Below are 16,398 nucleotides of genomic sequence, written 5' to 3' on the forward strand. Positions count from 1 at the left end.
ACCGCTGAATCATCTCTACCCCTCCTATTTCACCTGGTTACTCTCCTACTACAAGCTAGCCCAAACATTTCACTCCTCTAATGCTAACCATCTCACTGTACCTTGACCTAGTCTTTCTCACTAACAACCTCTCTCCCATATCCTGCCTCTGGCTTGGAACACTTTCCCTCCTCATATTGGACAGACTATTACTTTCCCCAACTTCAAAATTTTATTGAAGGCCCATCTCCTCCAAGAGGCCTTCCCTGACTAAACCCTTTTTTCCTTTTCTTCCACTCCCTTTTGCATCACCCTGACTTGTTTCCTTCATTAATCTCCACTCCCAGGACCACAGCATTTATGTACATATCTGTAATTTGACGTATGTATACTAATGTCTGTCTCCCACTCTAGTCTGTTAGTTCTTTGAGGGCTGGGAATATTGTTCTATTGTACTCTCCCACAGTAAGCCCTGCACATAGTAAGCGCTCAGTAGATATGATAGACTGATTGCCTGCACACAATCAGCACTCAAAAAATGCCACTGACTAAGTGATTTCCCTCATCATCCATCCACCTTCATGGCAGTGGGTACCCTGGCTTCTATCTGGTGCAGCTGGAGCTCATCTCCCCCGTCCTGAGCTCCTTAGCTGGTTGGTTAAACATTCCAGCGTGCTGTCAGCGTCTTGCTGTCAGTGATTCCCTTTGGATTTCTCCTCAGACTTCTCCCAGGGCTATACCAACTGGCCCAGGTGGCAGATTTGATGTACCCTCTTGGGATCCGCCCTCCTCCCCCTCCCAGTTTCCCCGTGATACTTTCATCCTAATGGGTTTTCCAGGCTGTGAATTAGGATCCTTCATCTGCCAAGGCACCCGGAGTCTGTTTCGCCGAGATAAGCTACTGTCTATTTTAACCCTTGTCGATTCCTTGTCCTTTCGCCTGCCCTTGAGCCCGGCTGGGAGAAGGATTAACCCCTCAAGTTCCCTTTAACAAGCCTGTGGATTTCCATCTCCCCGCCCACCCGGGAACATGCTTTTTTTCTGCCCCACCCTGGGCCCAAGAAGGGTAGCAGGGGTTTTGATTTGGGGTGGGTTTAATAAATAGGTGGGCTCTCCCCTCCTGCCCTAATTTGGGAGGGTGGTGAAAGTTTCTCCAGGAGGCAGGCAGGCTCCGGATACCCCACCCCGCAACCCCCAGACACCCCCAGACCCGACCCCTGCCCTTGGTGGAGAGAGAAGGGGCGGGCTGGACGGTCCTCTTGGAAACCCCGGGCTACGCCAGCGCTCCCCGGAGACCCCCTAAACCTTTGTGCAGAATCTGGATCGACCCGCTGCTGGCAAGGGAGATTAGAGGGAAGGCGAGCAGTAGCCCGGCCAGGATTGCTCCACGCTCTCCGGGTCGCTCGGCACCGGCCCCGGTTTCTTATCAAGGGAACGAGGGGACAGTATGCCATCCGATAGGTAAGGGAAAGCCAGAGAAACTGGAGCCCCCTCTCTCCCCTCCCCTGTCTCCCCCTCCTCTTTCCTATCTCCCTTTCTCTCCTCCTCTCTCCCTCTTTCTCTCCCCGTCTCTTTCCCTCTTTCTCTCTCCCTCTTTCTCTCCCCCTCTTTCTCTCTCCCTCTTTCTCTTCCCATCCCTCTCCCTCTTTCTTCCTCCCTCTTTCCCCCTTTCTCACTCTCCACTTCTCCCGCTTCGTCTAATCTTTGTCTTCCTCCTCCCTCCCCCTCTCTTTTTCTATCCTTCTCCCTTTCTCCCTCTGTCTTTCTCTTTCCTCTCTTCTCTCTCCCTCCCCCTCGATAAAGAATGAGCCAAAAGCTTTTCTTTCCTGGCTTTTCCCTCTCTCTGTCACTTCTTCCTTCTCTCCAATCTCGGATTTTTCTTTCCTCTTCAGTCCCTCCATTTAATTTCTTTCTCTTCCTTCTCTTCCTCCCCCCTCAACCCCATCCACCCCTTTTCTTTATTTGATTTTATTGCTATCTTCTCTACCCCCGCGGGACCGTCTGTGTGTCTGAAGCTTTCATTCCTCCCCCCATTCCTCTCCCTCCCACCTCCCCATCCTCCCGCTCCACTTTCCGCTCCTCCCCTAGCTTGAAGAAGTGGTTCTTGGAGCAATCTCAAAGGGGTTGAGCGTTTATGCCGGTGCTTGTGAGTACGCGTGTGTGAGAGCGTGTGGGTGTTTGTGTGTGTGTGTGTGTGTGTGCAAGCGTGCTTTGGTGGAGAGCTTCTCCGGGAACGCAGCTGCGAAGTCCTCTTTCACGCTCAGACCCGCTGGAAAGAGGCGGGCTGCGGGGAAGAGGATGCTGTTTGCGGGGGGGCCGGACGGGCGGGCGTACCCCGAAATTGTGCACACGACGGCCCAGTCCGCGGTGGGGACTGTGTAGTTTGCAGGCTGGGGGTGACGGGGTGTGATAAGGACGCAGGGCGCGGTTGGAGATGTGTCATGGGTGGATGCGGGAGGGATGGAGCGCGATGGGTGCGGGTTTGGGGTGTGCAAGGCTGGTGGCTTGCAGGGGCAGCCTCGCCCGGGCTCGGACTCTGCCGGTCCAGCTCGCCGCTGGCGGGAGAGACGAGGGAGCGGAGGAAGGCGGGGGTGCGGGATGTTTCTAAATCCAGATTTCTGGATTTTTTTCCTGCCGGGCACCTTCAGGAAAAGCCGGGCAGGGAAAAGAGAGGGTTGGGGTGACTCGGGAGCCCGTTATTGGGCAGGGATTGTCTCTATCTGTTGCCGAATTGTCCATTCCAAGCGCTTAGTGCAGTGCTCTGCGCATAGTAAGCGCTCAATAAATGCCACTGAATGAATGAGTAAATAAATCCCGGACTCTTCCCCAAAGTCCAGGACAGCAGGGACCCTGCTAGGAAGTGAACCAGGAGCTGCCGGGGGAGTCATGGGGCCCCTAAGAGAAGTTGGGTAGGGGGAGGAAGAGGGGAGCCCTCCTTGACCTTAAGCAAGTCGCTTCGCTTCTCTGTGCCTCGGTTACCTCATCTGCAAAATGGGGATTAAGACGGGGAACCCCTTGTGGAACAGGGACGGTATCCATCCAACCTGCTTTACTTGTATCTACCCCACCACACTCCTCCCTCCGAGCTTAGAAGAACGCTTGGCACAGAGTAAGCGCTTAACAAGTACCCTAGTTATTGAGGACCTGGGTTCTAATCCCCGCCCCGCCGCTTATCTGCTATATGACCTTGGGTAAGTGGCTTCACTTTTCTATGCCTCAGTCACCTCGTCTGTAAAATGGGGATTAAAACACTGAGCCCCATGTGGGACACAGACTGCATCCAACCGGATTAGCTTGTTTCCCACCCAGCGCCAGGCGCATGGTATGCGCTCAACAGATACCATTTAAAAAAAAATCGAGCTCTTAATGTGGGCAGAGCACACTCTCCTGCTTGGGAAGAGTATAATAATTGGCAGACACTATCCCTGGCCTAAGTAGCCACTCCTGAAGGGTCCTGTGAATCCCCGGGGAGAAGCAAGGCTTGCCACTGGAGGAAAGAGGGCATTAAATCCCAGTGGAAAATTCGCCCAAAGACCAGTCTTCTTCACTCACCCTTGCTTCCCATCCCAAGCGCCCGCTACGGGCTAGAGCCCTGGTCCAGAAGGCCGTGTGGTGACTGGGGAGAAGGTGAGGGGAGATAATAAAGAGCTGGAATATTGGCTGATCGCATACTATGCGCTCAGCTCTGGAGTAGAAACAAGATAACCAGATCGGTTACAGCCCCTGTCCCATCCCGGGCTCCGGGGAGGGAGAACAGGTATTGCATCTCCATTTTATAAAGGAGGAAACTGAGGCACAGAGAAGTTGAGTGCCTTGCCCAAGGTCATGCAGCAGGTAAGTGGCAAAACTCGGACCAGAATCCAGGTCCTCTTCACTTTTCGGAACCTTTCGGAACCTCAGTTTCTTCAGCTGTGAAATGGGGATAGTAATACCTGTCTCCCCACCGTAATTGATCAGTCATTTTTATTGAGCGCGGATTGTGTGCAGAGTACAATATAACAGAGTCGGTAGACAGTTTCTCTGCCCACAGCCAGCGGACTTCATAAAGATGAGAATAGAATCAGAGAAGTAATGGGAAAATGCTTCGAGAAAAGAAAAGACACTGTGAGCCCCACGGGGGACAGGGACTGTGTCCAACCCGATTTACTTATATCCACCCCAGCGTTTAGTACAGTACCTGGCTCCTAGGAAGCGCTTAACAAATGCCACAATTATTATTATTTTTATTATCAACGGCCAAAATTGTATCTTCTCCCCTTTGCTCTCCTCCCTCATCCCTACCGCCCAGTCCAGGGCTAGGGCTTTTAATAATAATGATGATGGTATTTGTTAAACGTTTCTTATGTGCCAAGCACTGCGCTAAGCACTGGAATAGGTGCAAGGTAATCACATTGCCCGGCGTGGGGCTCACGGTCTTCATCCCCATTTTACAGATGAGGGAACTGAGGCACGGAGAAGTTAAGTGACCCCCCTAAGGTCTCCCACAAAAGGCAAGGGACAGAGCTGGGAAGGGGATCCAGGTCTCCTGGCTTCCAGTCCTCTGTTCTTTCCACCAGGCCACCCTGCCTGTCATGATAGATGGAAAACGGACCGGAGCTGTAGCTGCCTAAGGCTGGGCTGGGCTGGGCGCCCAGGGGTCCCTGGAGGGTAGACCAGGCTTCCAGTGGCCCCCTTAGACTGGAAGCGTCTTGTGGTCAAGGGCTCTAGTCTACCAACTCTGTAGAGTCTTGTTTTCCCAAGCGCTTAGTACAGCCCTCTGTCTTCAGGAAGCGCTCAGTACTCGTGGCTTCGTGGAACGTTGGTAGGCAATCTCTATTTGTCGCTGAATTGTACTTTCCAAGCGCTTAGTACGGTGCTCTGCACACAGTAAGCGCTCAATAAATACGATCGAATGAATGAATGAAAGAGCACGGACTTAGAAGTCAGAGGTCGTGGATTCTATTCCCACCTCCGCCATTTGTCTGCTGTGTGACCGTGGGCAAGTCACTTAACTTCTCTGTGCCTCAATTACCTCACCTGTAAAGTGGGAATTGAGACTGTGAGCCCCTCGTGGGACAAATTGATTTACCTTCTATCTACCCTAGCGCTTAGAACAGTGCTAGGCACATAGCGCTTAATAAATACCATCATCCTAATTATCATTATTACATACCACTGATTGATTGGCATGGGATGAGGAAGGGAAAACGGGCTGGACCGGGTGGAGGGATGGCTATGAGAGGGTGGCTGAAAGAGGGTCGTGACTGGAGGCTGCAGCTAATGCAGAGAAGCCCCCCCCCCCCAATCTTCCTCCCCCTCCCCAGTCCAGACCACCTGCGGTGGAGGGTCCCTAAAATGGAGCTGCGCTTTGGATAAAGACCCTGAGCCTCACGTGGGACAACCTGATCACCTCGTACCTCCTCCAGCGCTTAGAATAGTGCTTGGCACCTAATAAGCGCTTAACGAATACCATCGCTATTATTATATCATATAGCATAATAAAGGTTTTAATTTTGGTGCTGCTGCTGCTGTTGATGATAAGCCCCAGATGGACCCGAGACTGGCGACTCAGCGGGCTCCGGGGGGAGAGTCTGGGCGAGAGGACTCAGGAGTCCTGCTAGCCCCGTCCCGTGGCTCCCGTTTTTCGTTGCTTTAAGCCCCGTCTGGAGTCTTGGCGGGAGCGCTCCGAAAATCTGGAGCAAACGCGGGCTGATCTCTCCGACCTATTTACGCACTGGTTTGTGATAATTCCTCTTCGGAAGCAGAGGGGTCTCAGAAGCTTCTAGCCCCCGGGTGGGAGGTTGGGAACGGCGGGGGAATCTGCTCGGGAATGGTCCGGGAGTGGCCCGGGAATGGGGGAAGCGGGAGCCGGGATTCCGGGAAAGGAGGGGGGAAGAGGAGGCTGGGGGGCGGGCGAGGACCTTGCAGAGACCTCGGGCCCCTGGGGCCCGTTATGTCCCTTTCCCCCCGGCCTCGGTTAAACCGCGTAGCAAGAAGAGAGAGCGGAGGGTTAGGCGGTGTTTGGAAGCGGACGAGGATAAATACCAGCTGGTATTCTCTCTCCAGAAAGACTCGGGCCTCGCGTGTTATTTTTAGATCCCGCTATTTTGATTAAAAAACAAAACAAACAACAAAGCCAATTCCCAGCCGCCGTAAACCCCAGCCCAGGGTCTCTCAGGGCCAGGGGGGAGGAAGAGGAGAGGCGGGGTCACGGGAGGTGGAGGTGGGGGTGGGGGAATTCAGGATGGACGGGCGGGGAGGGACGGAGAGCGGGGCCGTTTGTGAGACCGGCGTATTCGTTGCTCAACGTTTAGTTCCCGTTTCCTTAGAATAACAAAAGCGATCCCCCTCCCGCAGCCCCCAGGGGCTTCTGCTCACTGAGGTGGGCGGGGGGGAGGAAGGGGGATTGGGGAGGGGGCGGCGGGTCCCGCAGACCCCTTAGGCTCGGTTCCCCCTACCCGCGGGCTGGACACCCCGGCGGTTTGGACCCCTTGGGGGTGAGGGCAGACTTGATCCAAAGCCTCTGGGGGTGGTCTCTGTTAGGAGAGACCCCAGGCTCTCAGGAATGAGCCGAAGAGGAGAGGGGCTGCCGGGGGATTCGATCATTTCGTTTTCGGAGAAATGCTATGGGCGTGGGAGGGAATCCTCACCCAAAACGTAAGATAAAGAACGTGTGTGTGTGTGTGTGTGTGTGTGTGTGACCTGCTAAAAGACGTTCAGGTCATCACGATTCTCTCGAGATGGACCATTTTCAGGCCATCCCCTCTCTTTCCCCCCTTCGCGAGGCGGAGCTCAATCTCTTCCCTGGGGGCCTGGCGTGTAGCGACCCATAATTCAGATTTCCCCCCCAACACCGCAACCTCTCCTAACCCCCACCCCCACCCCTCAAAACTGGGCTCCCGGGAAAACGATGCCCAGGTACGAAGAGGACCCGCCCTGCTCACGATGAGCGCTCAGTGCGATGCCACTGATGCACGTGCGAGTCCATTGAAGGATTTCCGCGACGAGGTTATAGCTCGGGGACCTCGGGGTTCTCTCTCTCTCTCTCTCTCTCTCTCTCTCTCTCTGTGAGTGCGGAGACCCTCTGAGCTGAGTTGTATCTTTGCAAGGGTCTACCTGGGCGGCTCGGATGCCTGGGAGCTTGGCTGTGAGGGGGGGACCTCCCCGATGAAAGAGGTGCAAAGCGGTGACACTGTTTGTTCTTCTGCGTGCTGGGTGAGGGGAGGGGGCTCCTCCTCTTTCCTCAGGGTCTTCTTCTGCTTGGGCAGATCCGTTCCTGCCCCTACCACCCCTTCCCCCCCGCCGGGTTCCCTCGCTGGGGGCCGGAGAGGAGCCGTGGGGCCCCCCGGGGAAGGACCCGGGAGGACCCGGTGCAGGGGGAGGATTTGGGGGGGGGTGTAGGGGGAGGGCACCGCCAGGGAAGGAAAGGGTGGAGGAAGGAAGGGCCGAAGTACCTCCCCCAGAAATGCAGCACACCCCCCTCCCCCCTCCCTCCCTCCCCCTCCCCCCTTTTCTTGTTTTAAAAAAATTCCGTTCGCCAGCTGAACGCATTGGGCGGCAGACGGGGCGCGCACGGCGCCGGGCTTGCGTTGGCCATCTGACGATGCCCCTCGCCCGCCCCCCGTCCCCGCGCCCCTCCGGCTCGTCCGCATTGCCCTGGCACCGCTCCCGCTGACGTCCCCGCCGCCGCCGGAGCAGCTCCCGGACCCCCGCCCCGCCACCGTCTCCGAGCCGCGCCGGCCGGGCGAGGTCATGAGCCAGGGCGCCCGGCGGGAGAGAAGGACCGGCGCGGGCAGGGAGTGGAGATAGCGCCCCGCCGCCCGCCCCTCGCCCCCCAACCCTCGCCCCCTCCCCGGGGCCCCGGGCCTTGCCGCTCTTGGCGGCGGACAGACAGACCGCGCAGAGCCGAGAGAGGGGATCTCGGGGCGTCGAGCCATGGCCACCCTCATCCGGAGCAAGCTCTCCAACGTGGCCACCTCGGTGTCCAACAAGTCCCAGGCCAAGGTGAGCGGCATGTTCGCCCGGATGGGCTTCCAGGCGGCCACGGACGAGGAGGCGGTGGGCTTCGCCCACTGCGACGACCTGGACCTGGAGCACCGGCAGGGGCTGCAGATGGACATCCTCAAGTCTGAGCCCAGCGAGGATGGCGGGGAGCCCCCCGTCGAGGGCGATTTCCACTACCAGAGGGACGGGGCGGGACCCCCGCCGGCCCCGGGGGCCAAGGACGAGGGGGGGCCCTCCGACCTGTCCGGCCAGGACAAGCCCAAGATCACCGCCTGGGAGGCCGGCTGGAACGTCACCAACGCCATCCAGGTAACCCCCGGGGGCTGGCCCGGGGCCACGGGGAAACCGAGGCACGAACAGTCCGTCGAGTCACGGAGGAGGTGACCGAGGGCCTCGGCAGGGGACGGGGGGACCTGGCGTCGACCGAGACGCACCGACCCGGAGGCGGGGGCCGAAGGGGAAGGAGACTGTGACCCTTCGGGGGGCAGGGACTGTCTGTCGCTGCGGGCTACTCTCCATTCCGTCATTCGGTCGTATCTATTGAGCGCTTAGTGGGTGCAGGGCACTGTACTGAGCGCTTGGGAACTACAGCTCGGCAACAGATAGAGACCATCCCTACCCAACAGCCGGCTCGCTGTCTAGAAGGGGGAGGCGGACGACAGAAGAAAGCAAGCAGGCAGGCGTCGATAGCATCAAAATAGCTCCGTAGGATTATAGATTCATTCATTCATGCAATAGTATGTATTGGGCGCTTACTATGGGCACAGCGCTGTACTAAGCGCTTGGAATGTACAATTCGGCAACGGATAGGGGCGATCCCTGCCCACTGACGGGCTTACAAGTCTAGATCTACAGACGCCATTCATACAATAAAGACAGTAATAAATATGTACAAATAGACACAAGTGCTGCGCGGCGGGGAAGGGGGAAGAGCGGAGGGAAGGAAGGGGGGCCATGGGGAGGGGAGGAGGAGCAGAAAAAAAAGGGGGGGGCTCAGTCTGGGAAGGCCTCCTGGAGGAGGTGAGCTCTCCGTAGGGCTTGGAAGGGGGGAAGAGGGCTAGTCTGGTGGAGGTGAGGAGGGAGGGCATTCCAGGCTAGAGGTAGGACGTGGACGAGGGCGGGAGAGGCGAGAAGGAGGCCCAGCGAGGAGGTGAGCGGCGGCAGAGGAGCGCAGTGTGCGAGCTGGGCTGGAGAAGAGAGGAGGGGAGGCTAGGAGGGGGCCAGGTGATGAGCGCTTAGTACAGTGCTCCGCACACAGCAAGCCCTCAATAAACGCCATCGAATGAAGGAAGGAAGGAAGGAAGGAAGGAAGGAGAGACGGACAGACGAAGGGGAAGACGTGGAGGAGGCGCAGACAGTGTCGGGGATCCTGGAGCGGATTCGGTGGCTTATCCCGAGCCCAGTAAATCGAAAAGGTATCACGAGAAAACGTCGGAATCGTGAAAACTCCGTTCCGGTTCCCTGCTCGGCACCTAGTTGCCCCTTCCACAGTTTCCTCTCCCCCTCCACACCGTAACCTCTCTCCGCTTTCTTTACCACGGAGGGGCTGTGGAAGAGAAGAAAACGTCTTATTCGTTCACTCCTTCAATCGCATTTCGTTCAATCGTATTTATTGAGCGCTTCCCGTGTGCCGAGCACTGAACTAGACGGTTGGAAGAGTACAGTATAACAATAAACAGACACATTCCCTGCCCACCACGATCTTAGGGGCCGGTGACTGCCTGAAGACTGCCAAGGCCTTGGTCCACTCAGGCTCCTGCAGAGGGAGCGGAGATGGTCAGGGTCAGTTGAGGCTGCTTGTCGTTGGACGTTGGAGGCGCCTCCCCCATCCCCCTCTTTCCTCCCTCCCTCCCCTCCTGCCCCCCCCCCCCCCCGCCCCCAGGCCCTCCTGCAATCCGCTGAGCCAAGCAGTTTCCAAAATCCGCCTTGAGCTAGAAATGAAACCACATCCTCAATCCATCAATCGGTCGTATTTACTGAGCGCTTACTGTGAACGGAACTCCTCATGAAGCGTTTGGTCGAGTACAATATAAAAGAATCGGTAGACAGGACCCCTGCCCACAGCGTGCTTACAGTCCAGAGGGGCTCCTCGGGCTCCCCGCAGGAAAGGAGCCGCGGCAATCAGCCGCAGAACAGGTCGCGATGATTTTCACGGTCCAACTTAAAAAAAAAAAACCACCCGGTATTTGTTAAGGGCTCACTGTGTGCCAGGCCCTGGACTAAATGCTGGGGTAAATAAAAGATAATCGGGTGGGATACAGTCCAAGTCCTATCTGGGGCCCCCGGTCTTAATCCCCATTTTAAGGACGAGGGAACTGAGGCACAGAGAAGTGAAGTGATTTGCCCAAGGCCACCCAGCGGAGAAGGGGCGAGGTCGGGGTTAGAATTCAGATCCTTCTGACTGCCAGGCCTGTGCTCGGTCTCCTACAGTGGAAAGAGCACGGGCTTTGGAGTCAGAGGGCAGGGGTTCGAATCCCGGCTCCACCACTCGTCAGCTGTGTGACCGTGGGCAAGTCACTTCACTTCTCTGGGCCTCGGTTACCTCATCTGTAAAATGGGGATGAAGACCGTGAGCCCCACGTGGGACAATCTGATTCCCTTGTTCCTACCCCAGCTCTCAGAACAGTGCTGTGCACATAGTAAGCGCTTAACAAATACCAACATCATTATTATTATTACGACGCTGCTTCACACACAAAAAAAGGCGAAAATACCGGGGAGCGAACCCGGGGCCTCATACATGCAAAGCAATGCTCTCGACCCCCGGGGCTCCCCCAGATCCTGGGTGCGAGGGGCTCCCAGCCCGTGCAGCGGATTCAAGGGGGGGGGAGAATCTCGTCCTCGGATCCCTCTCCTCCCCGCCCCTCTCCCCACCAAGCCCCGGGCACGGGCTGCTTGTGCCACCCACAGAAAGCAACCCCCGACCCCCTGAAAGGCCCGGACGGAATGCCAGTTAGCAGGGGAGCTGGAGGTCAGCAAGGACGTGTGGTTTAGTGGCAAGAGCACAAGCTTGGGAGTCCGGGGTGGTGGGTTCGAATTCCGCCTCCTCCGCTTATCGGCTGTGTGACTTTGGCCAAGTCACTTAATAATAATAATAATGTCGGTATCTGTAAAGCGCTTGCTATGTGCCGAGCACTGTTCTAAGCGCTGGGGGAGATACAGGGTAATCAGGTCGGCCCACGTGAGGCTCACAGGTAATCCCCATTTTCCAGATGAGGTGACGGAGGCACGGAGAAGTTGAGTGACTTGCCCACAGTCACACAGCTGCCAAGTGGCAGAGCCGGGATTCGAACTGGTGACCTCTGACTCCCAAGCCCGGGCTCTTTCCACTGAGCCACGCTGCTTCTCTGTGCCTCAGTTACCTCATCTGGAAAATGGGGATTAAAAGGTGAGCCCCACGTGGGACAACCTGATCACCTTGAATCTCCCCCAGCGCTTAGAACGGCGCTTGGCACATAGTAAGCGCTTAACAAATACCATCATTAATTAATAATGATAAGCCGCATGAGGGTTATAGCCGAGGCGGGGAGGGCGATGGCAACGGCCAGGACGGTCTCAGGCCACCCCGCCCCCGTCCCTACCGTTGCCCCCGAGGCCTTGGGCCCCCCACGTTTTTCCCTGGCACGGCTGAGCCCCCGCCCTCCACCCAGCCCTCTTCCTTTCCTTTTCTTCCCAGACGGAATTCCACTAGGTCCGGAGTTGGAGGAAAAGCCCTCCTTGCCGGGTCCCGCCCTTTTCCAGGCCGATCGTTCGGGATCCGGGCTGGGGCCGATACAGGCAGAGCGAGCCCCACGTGGGGCTCATAGTCTCAGTCCCCATTTCCCAGATGGGATCGCTGAGGTCCAGAGCAGCGAAGCGACCTCCTCAAGGTCACCCAGCAGAAAAGCAGAGAAGTGGGGTGGCTCAGGGGAAGGAGCACGGCCTTGGGAATCGGAGGACTTCAGGTTCTGATCCCCGCTCCACCGCTTGTCTGCTGTGTGACCTCGGGCAAGTCACTTCACTTCTCTGTGCCTCAGTGACTTTATCTGTCCAATGGGGATTAAGGTCGTGAACGCCCCGTGGGACAACCTAATTCCCTTGCATCTGCCCCAGGCCCTCAGAACGTTCACTCATTCATTCAATCGTATTTATTGAGCGCTCACTGTGCGCAGAGCACTGTGCTAAGAGCTCGGAAAGTATAATTCGGCAACAAACGGAGACAGTCCCTCCCCAACGGGCTCACGGTCTTAAAGGGTTCACAGACCAGCTCTCAGAAGAGTGTTTGGCCCACGGTAAGCGCTAAACGAGTACCATCATCGTTGTTATTAAGGGGGGGGGGGGGGGGGGGGGGGAAGAGTGCTTGGCTCCTAGCGGCGAGCACCTAACCAACAGCATAATGATTTTCTTATGATTATCATTATGATTATTACTACTAAGCGACAGAGCCGGGACGAGAGCCCGTGACCTTTCTGACTCCCAGGCCCGTGGTCTCGCCACTAGGCAGGCCATCCTGCCCCCTCGGTCCCCCGGCCTTCCCATCCGGCTTGGGAGTCAGAGGTCGTGGGTTCTCATCCCGACCCCGCCACTTGTCGGCCGGGCGACCCTGGGCAAGTCACTTGACCGCTCTGGGCCTCAGGGAGCTCATCTGTAAAATGGGGGTGAAGTCGGCGAGGCCCACGCGGGCCAACCTGATCACCTCGCATCTGCCCCAGCGCTTAGAACAGCGGTGGGCACAGAGTAAGCGCTTACCGGCTGGCCGCATTCTTCTTGTCGTTGTTGTCGTTCGCGTGGCTCAGCGGAAAGAGCCTGGGCTTTGGAGTCAGAGGTCATGAGTTCGAATCCCGGCCCTGCCACTTGGCAGCTGGGTGACTGTGGGCGAGTCACTTCACTTCTCTGGGCCTCAGTGGCCTCATCTGGAAAATGGGGATGAAGACTGGGAGCCCCGCGTGGGCCAGCCCGATTCCCCCGTGTCTACCCCGGCGCTTAGAACAAGCGGCGCTCGGCGCATAGTAAGCGCTTAACAAATACCGACATTATCATCCCCGGAGCGGGGCGCTTCGGCCAAGCCCTAGCCAGCGGGCCCGCTTTTCTGCCTTGCAGGGGATGTTCGTCCTGGGCCTGCCTTACGCCATCCTGCACGGCGGGTACCTGGGGCTGTTTCTGATCATCTTCGCGGCCGTGGTGTGCTGCTACACGGGCAAGATCCTCATCGCCTGCCTGTACGAGGAGAACGAAGACGGCGACGTGGTGCGGGTGCGGGACTCCTACGTGGACATCGCCAACGCCTGCTGCGCCCCGCGCTTCCCCAAGCTGGGCGGCCGGATCGTCAACGTGGCCCAGATCATCGAGCTGGTCATGACCTGCATCCTCTACGTGGTGGTCAGCGGCAACCTGATGTACAACAGCTTCCCCAACCTGCCCGTCTCCCAGAAGTCGTGGTCCATCATCGCCACGGCCGTGCTGCTGCCCTGCGCCTTCCTCAAGAACCTCAAGGCCGTGTCCAAGTTCAGCCTGCTCTGCACCCTGGCCCACTTCGTCATCAACATCCTGGTGATCGCCTACTGCCTGTCCCGGGCGCGGGACTGGGCGTGGGAGAAGGTCAAGTTCTACATCGACGTCAAGAAGTTCCCCATCTCCATCGGCATCATCGTCTTCAGCTACACCTCGCAGATCTTCCTCCCGAGCCTGGAAGGCAACATGCAGCAGCCCGGGGAGTTCCACTGCATGATGAACTGGACCCACATCGCCGCCTGCATCCTCAAGGGCCTCTTCGCCCTCGTCGCCTACCTGACCTGGGCCGACGAGACCAAGGAGGTCATCACGGACAACCTGCCGTCCACCATCCGGGCCGTCGTCAACATCTTCCTGGTGGCCAAGGCCCTGCTGTCCTACCCGCTGCCCTTCTTCGCCGCCGTGGAGGTGCTGGAGCGCTCCCTCTTCCGCGACGGCAGCAGGGCCTTCTTCCCCAACTGCTACGGGGGCGACGGGCGGCTCAAGTCCTGGGGCCTGACCCTGCGCTGCGCGCTGGTCGTCTTCACCTTGCTCATGGCCATCTACGTGCCCCACTTCGCCCTCCTCATGGGCCTGACCGGCAGCCTGACCGGGGCGGGCCTCTGTTTCCTCCTCCCCAGCCTCTTTCACCTCAAACTCCTCTGGCGCAAGCTGCTCTGGCACCACGTGTTCTTCGACCTGGCCATCTTCGTCATCGGGGGCATCTGCAGCGTGTCCGGCTTCGTCCATTCCCTGGAAGGCCTCATCGAGGCTTACAGAACCAATTCGGAAGACTGAGGTGGGGGAGGGGGGAGGGAGGGAGAAGAGGAGGGGGCGCGCCCAGACCCCCCCCCCCTCCCCTCCCCCGGGGGGAGCATCCACGAAACCAAACCGCGTCGCGCGGCCTTGGGGAGACCAGACCCTCCAACTCCATGCCAGGCCCGCCCATAAAATCCAGGCCCCGCGACGGAAACACGAATGCCAAGGGCTTGCCCTGCCTTCTCCCTCCTCTTCCTTTTCATTTCTTTCTTTCCTTTTTTAAAAAAAAAAAAAAAATCCGAAGCTTGAAGTCGTAAAATCTCATTTTTTTTCTCGTTTCCGGATCATTCGCGAGCCCAACTCCAGGCTCCTTTGGTGTTTTTTCTTGTTTCTGTTCTTTAACGGTTGGGGTGGCGAGCCCGTGTGACAGGTCATCTGGGGGGCGGGGGGTTCTTTGTCGGGGGAAAGTGCCCTTTACCGGGCTGGAGCTGTTTGGCTTCTTGGGTGGCAGGGGGGACACTTTATGCAATGGACGCTGGGCGTTTAAAGACCACTAGAGAGGTGCGCAACGTGTCGGTCAGGTACGTGACGGTGTGTGTCTGGGTGCGTGTGTGAGGGTGCGGGGGTGACTCGAACACCCGCCGCGCATCTGGGCGTCGTCTAGGACACCCAAACCACAGCTCGCTAAGGTGGCACCAGGAGGACGGTGACCCCCAGAGAGCGGCGACCCTCCAGCACGCTGCGGGATTTGGACCTGGGGGCAAATTTCCAACCGATTAAACGCTCAGACTCTGCCACGTTTGAACCATTTCTAGCAACGAGCGCTTCCCATTTTATAACATTTTTGCCTCCGGCTGAAATCACAGACTTGAAATTCTGTTTCGTTTCAGGGTCTTTCGTTTCGTTTTTAATTTGAAGAAGAAAAAAAACAAAACCTCACACATACACGAGTCGTTGGTTCGAAAGTGTTCAGGAAATTAAACAAAAACCATTTTGTGCAATCTACCAGACCTGTGGAGCTGTTTCAAATGTATGTGTGGTGTAATTGTGGTAAATAAGATGAAAATGTATATCAGAAAAAAATCTATCTTTAACATATGACATGGTACATAAATATATCGAGAAATAAAGAGAAAAAAAAAATAACTCGTGTGGTTCGGATGGTTTGTTAGACGATTTTCCCTACACATCTCCAACTAAAAACATTGCAAAGACAAATGCCCAAAATTCATACCTCTGAGGGCTGGAGAATGCGGGGTTTTTTTTGTTTGTGTGTGTGTGTGTGTGTGTGTGTGTGTGTGTTTTCCTTCAAATCAAACAAATGAACAATTCCCGGTTGTGACTGAAAGGGCAGGAGGAAGATCTTTAGCTGACGGACTCTTTTCAGATTCAACCAGAAACAAGATAGGGAGACACAGAGAGAGTGAAAGATGTAAAAGGCGCGTCTCGCTTTCCATTTCCCGGTAGGGCCAGAGCCCCGGTATTCCGCGGGCCGAGAATAGACCCCGGCTATTCCCCGGGGCAGGATTTGGGCAGATCTGGGGTGCAGCTGGAGATATCTTCGAATTCCACTTTCCCCAGGTGTAATCTCCTTCGCTCCTCCCCCGGATGCAGGGAAGAGAAGGATCCGAGGATAAGAGGCTCCAGCCGGTCCTCGGACTGGGGATTGAAGTAGATTTTTCCCTCCCAGACCGGCAGTTTATAGCGGGACAGCCCCCCCCCCCCCACCCTCCCGCCACCCCAGACCCCAAGTCCTGGGAAGGCCTTTCGACCACCCTTTGACGAGCAGAGGAGTTTTTTTGGCTCCCGTTTCTAATTCCCTCTTTATTCCCCTCGGGTTCCGGACTCAGAGAATTGGAACCTGGGAGACGGGATCTGCCCCCTACCGAAGCATCGTCCCCTGGATCGGCAGGTAAGAGGTCCTTCCTTCACCTCCTCTCCCATTCCCCCCAGTGAAACTGTCAGATCTTTTATAACACGGTGTCTGCGCCTTCCTTCTTAGCCTGAAGGTTAGAATGACCGATTTGCAGTCACGAAACCGTGAGATCAGGTGGGTAGGAATCATGTCTTCGGGGATAATCCGTCTCTCCTCTCTCTCCCTTTCCTCCTCCTCTCCCTCTCTTTTTCCCTCTCTCTGTTTCTCCTCTCTCTCCCTCCCCCTCCTCCCCTCTCTCTCTCTCTGTCTCTCCCCCTCCCTTCCCCCTCCTC

At 56.9% G+C, this 16,398-nt stretch overlaps 1 protein-coding gene across 1 annotated transcript; it reads left to right on the forward strand.

Annotated features, from left to right (window-relative positions):
- Positions 1–849: 849 nt before the first annotated feature.
- SLC32A1 (solute carrier family 32 member 1) lies at positions 850–15,336 on the forward strand. The gene is made up of 3 exons (XM_029071254.2): positions 850–1,440; positions 7,500–8,271; positions 13,042–15,336. Exons 2-3 carry the CDS (start codon positions 7,894–7,896, stop codon positions 14,227–14,229), a joined length of 1,566 nt encoding a protein of 521 aa, XP_028927087.1. The 5' UTR covers positions 850–1,440; positions 7,500–7,893; the 3' UTR covers positions 14,230–15,336.
- Positions 15,337–16,398: the final 1,062 nt, after the last annotated feature.

Source organism: Ornithorhynchus anatinus, chromosome 8 (genome assembly GCF_004115215.2).
Source record: "Ornithorhynchus anatinus isolate Pmale09 chromosome 8, mOrnAna1.pri.v4, whole genome shotgun sequence".
Lineage (NCBI taxonomy): Eukaryota > Metazoa > Chordata > Mammalia > Monotremata > Ornithorhynchidae > Ornithorhynchus > Ornithorhynchus anatinus.